This window comes from Thermobia domestica, chromosome 12 (assembly GCF_964235325.1).
Source record: "Thermobia domestica chromosome 12, izTheDome1.hap1.1, whole genome shotgun sequence".
Classification (NCBI taxonomy): Eukaryota; Metazoa; Arthropoda; class Insecta; order Zygentoma; family Lepismatidae; genus Thermobia; species Thermobia domestica.
In genome coordinates, this window is record NC_137465.1 from 9207781 (window position 1) to 9221394 (window position 13614).

Below are 13614 nucleotides of genomic sequence, written 5' to 3' on the forward strand. Positions count from 1 at the left end.
GTGAGAGACCGAAATTCTAATCCCTGCCAGTCCAGCAATCAGATTTCTCATGGTTCTTTTAATCAAACAAAATATGCATTTGATCGTAACTTCCAGTTGTGATAGTAGGAGTGATACAGCTTGTAGACTTCAGTAGTTTAATTTCACAGGTTTTTTTAACTACTTTTAAATTTGATTCTAAAGTCTTGTGAGTGAAATAGATCTAAACCTTTTTTTTTTTTTATCAAGTAGAAATTTTATATCGATAGATTCATACAATAGTATTTAATCTATACGCATTTTATTAATATGTATAATGTTATTTAAGTTGAAAAATGTGCTCGTGAAACAATAAATTATTATTATTTTTTAAAATTGTGTTTTCCAGTCACCTTCATTACCTAGAGTTCTGAACGCCGTGAAGGAGATTATCAAAAGCAGTGACATACACAAGAATGTCAGAGTGTTTTTCGTAAAAGTAATTCTCAATACTCAAGATATATTTCGTCCTTACGCCAAGCATTTTCTCACACCCATTATGCAAACTATTGTAGACAAATGTTTTGGATATGAAGAGATCAACTACTGTCTTTCAGATGTTGTAAGTATTACTCGAAAACAAATTAATATAATGATGCATGCGTGCCTACAATGTTGTATATAACTAACGTTTACTTTCGGCATTGGGAGAAAATTGTGTTTGCTGTGTATGTCAGCGGTTATACGTGAGCCGCGGCTTAGAACAAGAGCGTTCACACCTGTTGTAAGGATAATAAATTTGATGCCAGCATTATTCCTTGTGTCAGTCGAGTGTTTTTAAATACAGAAATAATAGTAACAAGGTACATTCTAGTATATTGTACATAATTTCATTAATTTAAGATAGCATTTGGTTCAAGATAGTTACATTTAAAGCAGCGTGAAGGTTTTATAATCATATCTACAGTATTTATATCAGATGACTACAGTATTTGTAAGTTTTTGTCAATCGTTTTGCCTCCCGATTTGTTAATCATTTCTTTGTAAATTCTCATTTTGCTCTCAACTCATTAAAATCATTTTGATTACACAAACGATTCAACTTAATAGAATTAATTGCAAGTATTACACATATACTTCAGTTCAATAAATTAATTTTTAGCCTCGAATTTTGGGGTGGAGTCTTGTTAGACAGTGTTCGAAGTAAAAAGAAAGCAGAGGCGGGATGTTTTATTACGATTTTGACTCGACATACCGGCTATCTAAATGTTGAAATGCAGTGAGGGTATGTTGCCTAAAGATTGCATTTCTATTTACATAATGACTGAAAACCATTGGAGAGCTTCTCTGTAGTTACTGAAGGGGGAAGGGGGGGAAGCAATAGAGAGACTTTGATCTCCGCCAACAACTTTTTTTGAAAAGAAAAAAGAAAAAACAATCTCCTTATGTTGTATTATAGAGATTTATACACGAAAATTCTCGAAAACCGAGTTTTTATATTAATAATTTCCTGCGCTAAAACTCCCGGATCCCCACTCGACTGAGGGATATTCTAAACCCCGGAAGATCCGCTCTCACAGCAGAGAACCCCCAAATCCGCTCATGCTCAAAACACGACATTTGTATGCATTAAAGCAAGAAGACATGCACATACATAAGAAATAATTCAATATGGCATGTCAAAATATAAACTAGATGAACTTCTTTGAAGACACTTCATTTTAAAAACAAAAAGTAGGAAAAAATAACAAAAATGTCAGTGTTTTCAACGTAGAAATTATTTCTATATAAGAAATAAAATATTTTTAGGTGCAAAGCTATTCGTCAAGTACTGTATATAAATATGGATTTATTAAAGGTATTTAGCATCTACTTTTCAGTGACAACTGAAAAAGCAGAGGCGGTGTGCCATACCACCGCATACCGTCTCACGTCGGCCACTGTTGTTAGAACTATACTTTAGAATAATGATCTGTCTATTGATGTACCCCGATGTATGGTTCTGTTTCAGCCTAGGTTCTATAGCCATCTCATTCCTCCCTTAACTCCTCGACTTTTATTTATTTTAAATTTTATTTTATGTCTTCATCCTCCTTACTACTTACTTTACCAACTTCCTAACATTCTTAACTCCTCTGACAAGCTGGGGGCGCGATGGCTCAGTGGTAGAGCGTTCACCTCCGGTGCTTGGGGTCCCTGGTTCGATCCCAGCTCGCGCCGTGTGGACTTTGTGGTGGACAAACACCGTGCTCGTGGGTTTTCTCGGGGTTCTCCCGTTTCCTCCCACTTTCTTCATTCCACCGTTTCACTCATCTCTCATCATCACCGTCTCCTTTAGCCTAACCGGCATAATCGTGGGTCGTAAAACTTAAAGATTTCATTTCATTTTTTCCTCTGACAAGCTGAACCTTTACTTACTTTATATCCTCATGTCTGTGCGCAATTTTCATTTTTTTTTTTTTTCCCTCCACATCTCTTCTCAGTACTTCCGGGGTTTAAAATTAACTTTCCAACCTTGTTACATCTTGGCATTAAGTTTGATTTTCTGTCTGACGGGACTCATTAACACCATCTTCAGTTGTCTTCCTCTTTTATCTTTCTGATCCTTGACATATCAAAAATGATTTCTTCTCCGAAATCTCGCCACCAGTTTCCGATGTTTTCTTGTGTAACCAGTCTGATTCAGTTATCTTTTCACTGGGCTCTGATGTAGAATAACTTACATGTGTTTTAAAAAACCTGACGACACTATTTTCTTCCGGATATTCATCATTATCAGATCAGGAAAGAGTTGATTTATTAAGTAATCTCATTTTTTGTTCTCGGTAGTTGCACCAAGTGGGCTTTAAGGTGGACAAACACGGTGTGTTCTCTCGAGGTTCTCTCGTTTCCTCCCACTTTCTTCACTCCACCATTTCAATCATTTCTCATCATCACCGTCTCCTTTGGCCTACACGGCATAATGATGAAACGTAAAACTAAAATATTTCATTTAATTTTCATTTTTGTTCTCGATAGGCTGGATGGATATTCAGTACTGCTGTCGTAACAGGTTACGCTATTTAACGGCTATCTTACTTCAGTAATCTGTGTTACTACCTTTGACTTTACTAAGAATGAAGTGACCAATTCCTGTATATTTGTAACATTGTTTTTCATTTCGCTGGTCAAATATTTGCACTTTTCTAATCTTTTCATGAACCTTTGTTACAGCGAAACATACTTATTTTGTCTCCCTCTTGTGTAACATGAGCAATGCTATAAAGCTTCATAGTCGTTGTACCTCTGTGTCCTGTACATACCAAATTAATAGACAGCTTGTGGCTCTACCTGCCTTCTTAATTGTTTTACGAAATGCGTGTTGTTCCTCCTCCTCCTGCTCCATGTATAAAATCTTTATCTTTCCATCCTGCTATTGATTTTGCAGTTACGGGTTACAGATTAAACTTCTAATGTCTTTGAAGACTTTGTAAATAGTTGCGTCCAGCCAAAGAAGATCTCGGTATGTATTTGCTGTAAAATAAGAATATAGATACATTATATATAATAAATTGATTAAGTATCCGATTTTATGTCACAACTCTTTCTACAGATGTGAACTCAGTTCTATATAAAGTCAAAAAAATACACAACTAAACCGAGATTCTAACCCGGGTCTCCGGATTACTATGCCATTGCGTGACCACTACGCTACTCACCCCGCTCTTTGTGCTGCCATACATTATATCACTTGAGATCGGTGCTCTAATATCTCACTCTTTATTCTCATTTATTCCCTTCGATATTTGTAGCTATGCATAATTGTTTTGAGTGTTCATTAGTTTTCAATATTATCTGCTCCAATTTCGAAGACATCAATCGTTGATATGTGCATATTTGTGAGTATTTCCGTTAAACAATGCGTCAGTTATTAGATGAAGGTAAGCAAACAACAAGAATAATAATTGTGCAAAGCGATTGTTGCTTATGATCACTTGAATAAGCTTTACAGTGATATGAAATAATTCCATTGAAATATTTTACTCTACAGTTGCTATAACTAAGACATTCATATGATACAATTTCCATTTAACACGTAGAGTTCCTTAAAGAACAGAGTTGTATCAATTCTAAGCGTTAGAATTGCCTTCAAATTCTCTAAAAATATTATTTTGTGTAGCTATTTTTAATGCTTGTGACAATAATAAAACACTTTCTGTCCATATTAGACTAAATTTATAATCTTTTGAGAATTCAAAGTTGTTGAGAATCCTCACTACGCAGATCAACTAGTATGCTTGTGTTCTGTGGGTGTGATGTTGAGGCATTGAGTCCACGCTCTCACAGAACCTTGTTGCTGTAAGGAACGTGAAATGCCAAAGAAAACTTGAAAATTATTGTCACTTATTTTCTTATTTATGTATTTAAGAAAACAGTTGTAAATGTTGTTTTGTTTTTTAATTATAAAACCGCCTTTGCTTTTTAATTTGCAGATAACTATGTTGTTGTCATGGCATGAAGTTGCTGTTCCATCTCCTACGTCGATCGCTGACAAGGAATTAGCGTCTGAGATTTTAGCTTTCTTGATGGCTAAAGCTGAACATGAGAGGAAAGAAATATTCAGGCATAACTTGGATATTATCAAGTAAGTTTTGAATATTTAAGCAGGACGATATATTTAGGCAGCAACATACACTAAATGGATATTACATGTTTTTGTTTGATTATTAACAAAATAATGGAAAAGTATGTAGTTAGCAATATGTAGCACGAGTAAGGTGGTTACACTGAGTATGCGTGTGCAGTGGCTCGCCGTTGGTAGTACATCAGGTGACGTAGAACTGAGCCGTGTATTGAAGCGGGCAGACAATGGTGATGCAAAATAGTAAACTTCTCTGATTTCCAAGAAGCCAAATTGTGGGGATTTGGTAAAGTAGTTCAGGCGTATCTAATTTGGCCACTGTGTTAGGCATGTAGAGAGGAACAAGTGTCCAAGGTGACGACCTGTAGAAAGCATGATAAAATAACATCGGAGAATAGAGTTACAATGTCTAAGGTGGTGAGACCTATAGAAAGCATGGCAAAATAATCTGAGAATAGAGGAACAGTGTCTAAGGTGATGACTATCTATAGAAAGCATAGCAAAATTGTATCGGAGAATAGAGGGACAGGTCCAAAGTGATGACGACCTATAGTAAACATGGCAAAATAACATCTGTGAATAGAGGAACAGTGTCCAAGATGATGACAGCCTGTAAAAGTCGTGGCATAGTAACATGGGAGAATAGTAGTAGTGAACAGAAAAGGATCCTTAGTAACAAGACTCACCGAACGGGATTTTCATCAAGGACTGTAGAACGAATGCGGCAAAAGTCACTCCAAAACTCAGATCAGCACCTAGAACAGTATTTGACAATCACAGTCCGACGCGAGTTGTAGAACCCGAACATCGCTCGGATTGCAATTTCCAAGCCACTGAAAATAGCCAAAAACGCTTTAATGCGAAGAAAATGGTACCGAGAAAATCTGAATCTCTGAACTGTCTCATCCCTACCATGGAACTTGTTGGTGGCTCTGTGGGTTGCAATTTTGTGCTATGGCTTGACTGCTTAGTGATCATGTAAACATGTCATATACTATGTGCATAATATGGCCCTGATGTTTCTAGCCATTGACTTAATTTTCCACAATAACAATGTGCAGTTCACATTCCTGAAGCTGTTGAGGCTTGGTTTTATTAACATTGAGATGAACTACAACGTGTCCCCTGGTTCGCCCAATTCTTAGACCTCAACATTATTGAACACCAACGGTTAGTTCTGGAGCTCAGAATACGAAACAGATCTTCCATCCTCACTGACGCAACTAAGTACTGCGCTGCGTGAGGAATGGTACTGTATTCCTCTGGAAACCATTCATAACTTATATGACTGCATTATGTATGGTGAATCAGCTATTCCGCAGGCTAACAGAGTTCCAGGCCGTGGTAATCAGTTATTTCTGGGAGGTATGCAAGTAGTCCTATCGAATATACTTTTCGCTACACAAGATTACAAAAGCACATAATACTATTTCTCCTTTCGACAAAGGCACTACTTACTATCGAGCTGCATGATTCTGATAATATTATTCGCATGTGAATATCTTCGCTAGTAGTTCCATCACCTGTGAATTTTGCGATGTAGAGCATACTGGATGGCATATTAACTATTTTTAGCACACTATCAGACTTGACTCTTCCGTGCATCACAATGAATATACGATTGTGATGTGCTAACTAACTAACTAACTAACTGTACGGTCTGTAGAACTCAAAAGTTCAATGCCGCGTTCACAAAAGCTCTTCATGGACTTCTGGATCCAGTTCCTACTTTGCATTCTTATTTCTGCAAGATCCATCTTAATATTGTCCTCCCATCTGGGTCTAGGTCTTCCTAATGGTCGTTTTCCGATTGCACTTAAAGTTAAAACTTTGAAATCGTTCCTACTTTCTTCCATTCTGGCTACATGATCTGCCCATCTGAGCCTCCTAGACTTGCTGACCCTAACAGTATTTGGTAAACGGTATATGTGTAGTTCTTGGTTATGGAGTTGCCGCCATTTCCCATTCCTGTTTCTCTTGAATCCGAATATTCGTCTCAGGATCTTGTACTCAAGTCCTTCTAGTTTATGTTCTTCCTTAGAGTACGCGACCATGTTTCGCAACTATACAGCACAACAGGCATGATTATCATTTTATATATTTTAAGCTTCAAATTCCTCGACAGAATTCGCGACGAAAAAAGATTTAAAACTGAATAATAACACGAATTCCTTGCTTTCAGTCGACATTTAATTTCCTCGTGGGTATGGTTTTGGACTGTTAATGTTGATCTTAGATATTTGTAAGTATCCGCTTCGTGAGTCTGATGTGCTTGTATCTCTTAATTATACATTCTTTTGCTTTAAAAAAAAAAAAAAAATGTATATGCAAACACACGTTTGCATCTTAAAATTATATGCTCTCTCCGCTCTCATTTGCATCTTAAAATGTTCTATTGTTCAGAAACCATAGAATTTTGGGATATATTAAATTTGTGACCAGTAGTGTATATATATGAAATATGTGAGCTGTGCCATTAAATATAAGCTGTGGTCACCTTCCTTCTACTGCCTTTCATACTGTTGTTAATGACTAGAGTGTAAATGTGCTTCGTTGACTGTGTCTGGAAGCCTGTTAATTTTGAACATGATCTTTTATTTTCTGTTTGCATTAGGACATTGATCGAAGTATGGAAGTCATGTGTGGATATTCCTCATCAGCTTCTGTTTGATAAACTGAAAGCGCAAACAGATAACACAAGAGATCGTGAAATTGGAATCCAGCTTGTTGCCGTGGTTGTTGCGAATCAGCTTTTACCCTGGAGTACAACAGGCAAACGAAGGTAAGTTTTAGGCTATTTATTTTAATGATACCATCAACTTCTTCTATCTTTAAATTCGCTTTAAGGTGAATAATATTAAATACAGATTTTACGTTAAATTATCTTACCAAATTAGCGACCATTCTGTTTTTCTGTAAGCATTCTGCTTGATTTCTGCAAAATTTAAGTACAACGTGCCTATATAATTTTCTTTTATCCACATAAAACCTACATTATTATTGATTTTTTTCGGTAAATTCTTACCATCATTAAGGAAAATAAATAAAAAGATAGGGTAAAAAAGAAGTGAATAAAAAATTCATTGAATATATTATATAAAGCCATTTCTCTGTAATATAGTTTTCTTTGTTAGTTGCACACGCTTGTACTTGAAAAATCTTGGTAAAAGAGTAAGTGAAATTTTAAATTTTAAACAATTATTTATTATAGTTTAGTTTAATGTTTTTTATGGTCTGTTTGTTGGCAATGAAAAATAGTTACTTTATATAATTTCGTAAATTGGGCACAGATCTAAATTTGTAGTGTAACTATAAACTATATGTGTTTTAACTACGTAAGTGTCCAACTGTATTTTGCACATTTGTTGTATAATTTGAGAACCTTATTTAACCTTAGTAGGGTTAGAGTAAAAAAGTGATTATATAACGCTAAACGAGAACTAACGAGTGAATATTTGGTATTTAAATTTTTTATTTAAAACAATTAAGCAAGAAAAAGAAAGGAGTAGGGGTTGCAATTATTTGTCCACAATTTCGAAATTCCTTAAGGAAAAGTTAGAAACATGAAATTTGGTATTTGGACTTCTCATTTGAAATAATTGAATACGTGTTTTGGCGTTTTTAGATGTTTCACTTAGAATAGCAGAAAAAAAAAAAGCGGTGGGAATTGTCACTAAGATCCACATACGAGGCATTCAAATTTCGTGTGAGACTTTGCCCACTTCGTCTGGTCTTTGCTAGTTTAATATAAATAGCTGTGATTTCAGTTCCAGCTCGGGGATCGAAGTAATGTCTCAGACATTCCACAAAACTTTAAATTTTGAAAATTGAGCACATATTCATGGCAAGCATAATAATGTTAACGAAATGGTAACAACACATAATATTGTTCGTACAGTTTCTAAGAATCTACAGAAAATAATTTTATCATCTGACTTTCGGTAATCGCTTATATATGTGCTGCCGTAAAACAATGTACACGTCCGACATGCCGCGATGCACAAATTGTGATTAATTATTACTAGGGATCGGAAGTTGAAGACCTAAGAATTTAATAAAAAGGACCTATAAAAAGACATAAAAATATCTATATATATATAAAAAAAGACCTACAAACTAGAAAAAAGGACGTAAAAATAAGACTCAATTTAATTAGAATTATATATTTAATGAATATAATGCAAGAAATACAAGCTTCTGGTAGGTCAACGGTCTGTTCTTCCACAAACTGAAGTACAAAATAAAATAAGAAAACTTTTCCACCTTCACTTTCCCCCGCTTGCTGGAGGACATTGTTACGCCTCTTTATCAGACTTGTGATTGTTGCAGATCTGGTCTTATCAGTGCAGTCGTTGAAGAATGTCTTATCCTTTGAATTTTCTGTACTAAAGAAAAGATGTTTAAGAGGTGGTGGTGATTCGAATTAATGGCCAGTAAATTTATTGTCAAAAGATGAAGTGCAAAAAAAGACGTTAAGATCTACAAAAGGCTTTTAAAAAGACCAATAAACAACAAAATGCCGAAAAAGGCAAAAAAAGGACAAAATCCACCATTTTCTAGCCTACAATGACCCAAAGTGAACATATAATACCTTAAGCCTTGTCTTTGGCCACTCGTAAAAAAGAGAATTTTTCCTCAACTTCCGGGCCCTAATTATTACACTACCTTCCTTTTGAATTTTTATATAAACAAAGTGTGTTTGTTTTTCCCTATGCTGTTTCTAAAATTGCCAGATTGTTGCGAATATTAATAATACCTAATAAGAAAGAGAAAATGTGTTGACTAATAAGAAAAGAGATTTACAGAGCAATGAACAACACCTATGTTAACCCGTTACATCTTATTGGCAAACCTAACAAGTTTTAGTAAATTTTACATTTTCCCTGGTTACAATACCTATAAGTTGTAACTATTGCGGATTTACGTATAAGCTAAACAAGGTATAGCTTAGGCCCACATTCTTTTTTAGGCCTCTCAAAAAATGAAAGGGAAAAACTGAATGTATATTTCGAAAATATAAAATAAAAAACAAATGAAATGAAACCCACATACAGCAACAATGTTTTATAATGTTATCCTGTTGCACTGTGCGTTTCATGTCACTTTCTTTTTTAATTTAATGTCTTTGGGTATTTAGACTCATGTACAATTTTATGTTAAAAAAAAGAAAAAGAAAGAAAGAAAGAAAGAAACCTTCATACTGGCAACGCTGGACCTGCGTGAAATACTCATACTATTTCGTGAACGTGTATTTCGAACTTTCGAACTCCGTACTCAGGATCGTAGTACATATGAAGATTCCCACCATGTACATAGATGAATACTTAATCAACAATCGCAGTAATATCAGAAAGTACCAGATAATATACCACAAAATGTGCTTAAGTCTCATCATCATTAAACCACAACTTTATTTTCAACGGTAAGATCTCGCAGCGTCTTTGCTATATCTATGGAACATACTAGCAGGATTTACAGTACATCAGTGTTCAGGCTACTAACAGGCTCAAATACACATTACAGTCAATTCAAGCCTAACGACATTAATACAGCGTTAAAACATCATTCCCTCTTATGAATTTTTCTATAATTACAATAATGTGATTACGATCGCATTATTAATATATGTGTGTATATATTCATTCGCAACTTCCCGAAGCCGTATAGCATAACTGTTGTAAACAGAGCTTATTTACGTTATCACTTCAATTACTGGTCCTTCTTTGAGAAACGTTTCATGACTGTTGTGAATATTAAAGGGATCTGACGATCGATCTGGTTCAGTTACTATAATTTATAGTAATACTAGATCCAATTGCTTAAACTGTATAATTTGATATTAGATTAAACGAGACTTCAGGCAACTATTTGGAGTTAGGACTAGTTTATTACTGAACCATTATTTCTCTCATACAAATACTAAACAATACAGTATTTATCGTTCACTAAATTATACAGCTACAAGTTACTAATTTGAATGATTAGTCTAATTAAAATTCGAATTTATCAAATCTTCTTAAAGATTTCAGTTCGTATTTTCTTAATACAAACTTTTAAGTCAATTCTTTACTAAAAATACAATTTACAAGTATAAAAACAATCATGCTTAAAAATTTCTGCCTTGAATTAGTACGCTACATAACAATAAATTATTAAACGAGCAATAAAGTTATAGATTGAAGACTATATATCTTAACAACATAAAATACTAACATTATTCTTCATAAACAATATGATCAGCCAAGGAAATAAAATGAAACATATATATATATATATATTACAAAACACTCCTGGGAGTTGTCAAGTTCTGACTTAGTAAAGGTTGACCATATTTAGTAAGGTGGGAACAGACATAAACTGCTGTGTTGCAGTTTTGTGTTATGTAGCTTCATACGATGTAAGTAATGAGCCTCTCGTGTGCTAGCCTGCTCCCTGAAATATCACTAGATACCTGTTAGGTTCATAAATCACCATATAACGTGCAAAACAGCGACAATTCGTCATTGACAAAGGATAGCTGGGCAGATGAAGGGCCTCATTACTTTCGATAGCTTAGAGCCCTATCAAAACTAAATCCGGCTCTGACTGTAACTCTGTTTAGAAAGTTGTCAAGATTCAAATTTATAAGTAGCAACTCACAGTGTAATAATACAGTAACCATAGTACTGTATCGTAGTTCACAGGCTTTAGGTATATATTCGTTGATTTCCAGTTTCATGAATATTTGAACTACCGAACGTATCACCATGATCATCGTAAATTTTGTGATTCTTTTGGTAATTATCAGCAGCCAACGTAGGTGACTAGCTTATCAGGCTTTACTGTATTTCAAATTTCGCCTGTGTTTATATAGTATATTTGTGTTGACGTTAATTGACTTTTATATTTTACAGTTTTCTTAACGCACTTGTGAAATGTTTGGATAGCAAAGACAATGACGTGTTTGAACCTGCTGCTGAAGTTATTGGCATGGTTCTTAAGTAAGTATGCCCTTACATTTTCTGTTGTTCTTTTCTTCTTCTTCAAGTAATATGTATTTGATATCCTCATTGATGGAGAAGTGTCATTGTTAACTTTAGTGTAACAGTGAAGCTTTTGGCGTGATCTTATAAATAACTTCCCTGGGAGTCTTTTTTTCTGTCTCTCTCTTTGTCTGTCTGTAAATAAATAAATAAATAAATGCGCCAGCTGCACCCGGTTTAAGTTCTGAGGTGGTTCAATGCTCATGTAACTACCGTATTGGCTTCAGTATAGTGTAATGGTTTTAGTATAAAAGCATTTTCGAAAAAAAAAAAAGACATACTCGTATTGTAGTCCTTTATACTTTAAAAAGGAAAAGAACGTCAGATACAAAGACAATACAATCTCATTACGACTTATCAAAACACTGGAAAACTTCTTTCCAACAATAAATTAAAATCAATCTTTTTATTATTATTATTATTATTATTATTACTTGAGTATGAAAAATTGAGGAGACAACTTTTAAAATATATATATTATTTTTACTTTTCGAATCAGCCTGTATTAGGAGCCACGGTGGCTCAGTGGTAGAGTGTTCACCTATGATGCATGGGATTCTTGGTTCGATCCAGTCCACGCCAAGTGAGCTTTGTGGTGGACAGACAACGTGTGCGTGTGTTTTCTCGGGTTCTCCCGTTTCCTCTCACTTTCTTCATTCCAAGGGGCCGCGGTGGCTCAGTGGTAGAGCGTTCACCTCTGGTGCTTGGGGTCCCGGATTCGATCCCAGCCCCCGCCAGGTGAACTTTGTGGTGGACAAATACCGTGTGCGTGGGTTTCCTCGGGGTTCTCCCGTTTCCTCCCACTTTCTTCATTCCACCATTTCATTCATTACTCATCATCACCGTTTTTAGCCTAACCGGGATAACTGTGTGACGTAAAACTTAAAAAGATTTCATTTCAGTCTATATTAGTATTACTGACTTGACATTACTATACGGAAGGATGTGTTATCAGAGTAATTAATTTGTGTTCATACTTTTCAGCCTACTCGATAAAGATGGAGTGGGAGATCTGGAGAATGAAGATAAAGAATTTTATGAAAATGTGATAAAGACACTAAAGAAACACAAAGAAGTTCGACTTCAGTTACTGTATTGTTTACGCAACATACAAAAGTACTATAATTTTCCTGCTGACAGGTTTGTTTAATATTACTGTTTCTTAAGTATTACTTCGTAAAGATATATAAAGATTATAAAAGAAATTTTTACAAATATATATATATATAGTGAAACCTGTCTATGTTGGCCACCATCCGTTCCATTGAAAAGTGGCCAACTTACAGAAAATAAGTGTGATTGGTGTATTTTTAGAATAGAATTTCTAGTATTATTTGATTGTAAAATTTCAATAAGCAATACCACGACATCTACTTTTAAATAATGTATATTGAGTAATCATAACAATATACAGTACTAGAAAAAATACTACAGTATATTTAATTTATGTACCTTTTTCTTCCTAAAAACTAGTCTGGTACACAGAATTATTCGGATGGAAAACACAATCACACAAACAACTATAAAATCGAAACATATGTACGCAGTTTTGAAATTGGTATTGTAGCAAACTGAGTTATTCAGATTAAAAACATGAAAAGCAAAATTATAAATTCAATAATTTATATGCAGTGTATACGATTTTTTCGGCAGTGACAAATATTTTGTGTAATACCTTTCGAAAAGTAGCAAATCAGTTATTAGTAACATATTTATTCATTGTGGTTCATTCTAGACTATGTCTTTTATTCTTTTTTGCACATATGAACATTCTAATTTTGTAGTAACTACTTCTTCTTAATGAGCTCCAAGTGTTTCCCTTGGAGCGAAAGACGTTTTGAGGAAATCTTAAGGGAATTCATATCTCAAAATCTCCGCTACCCTTCGACAAGCAGTCAAGTGCCAATAAATGACAATTGAGATGGTTAGCTTTAGAATTTTTCGGAATTACTAAAGCTCCTCACTGATGAAAGGAGCCGATATAGCTAATGGCTTTACCAAAACAGACAGGGT

At 34.7% G+C, this 13614-nt stretch overlaps 1 protein-coding gene across 2 annotated transcripts in view; it reads left to right on the top strand.

Moving 5' to 3' along the window:
* The window catches only part of LOC145666320 (DNA-dependent protein kinase catalytic subunit-like), a 289438-nt gene that overhangs the window by 130117 nt on the left and 145707 nt on the right, over positions 1–13614 (top strand). For both annotated transcript variants that reach the window (XM_081733421.1, XM_081733422.1), the window contains 5 exons: positions 368–580; positions 4431–4582; positions 7194–7361; positions 11473–11559; positions 12586–12741. In XM_081733421.1, coding sequence (XP_081589547.1) covers positions 368–580; positions 4431–4582; positions 7194–7361; positions 11473–11559; positions 12586–12741 — 776 coding nt within the window. The remainder of the gene's footprint in view (positions 1–367; positions 581–4430; positions 4583–7193; positions 7362–11472; positions 11560–12585; positions 12742–13614) is intronic.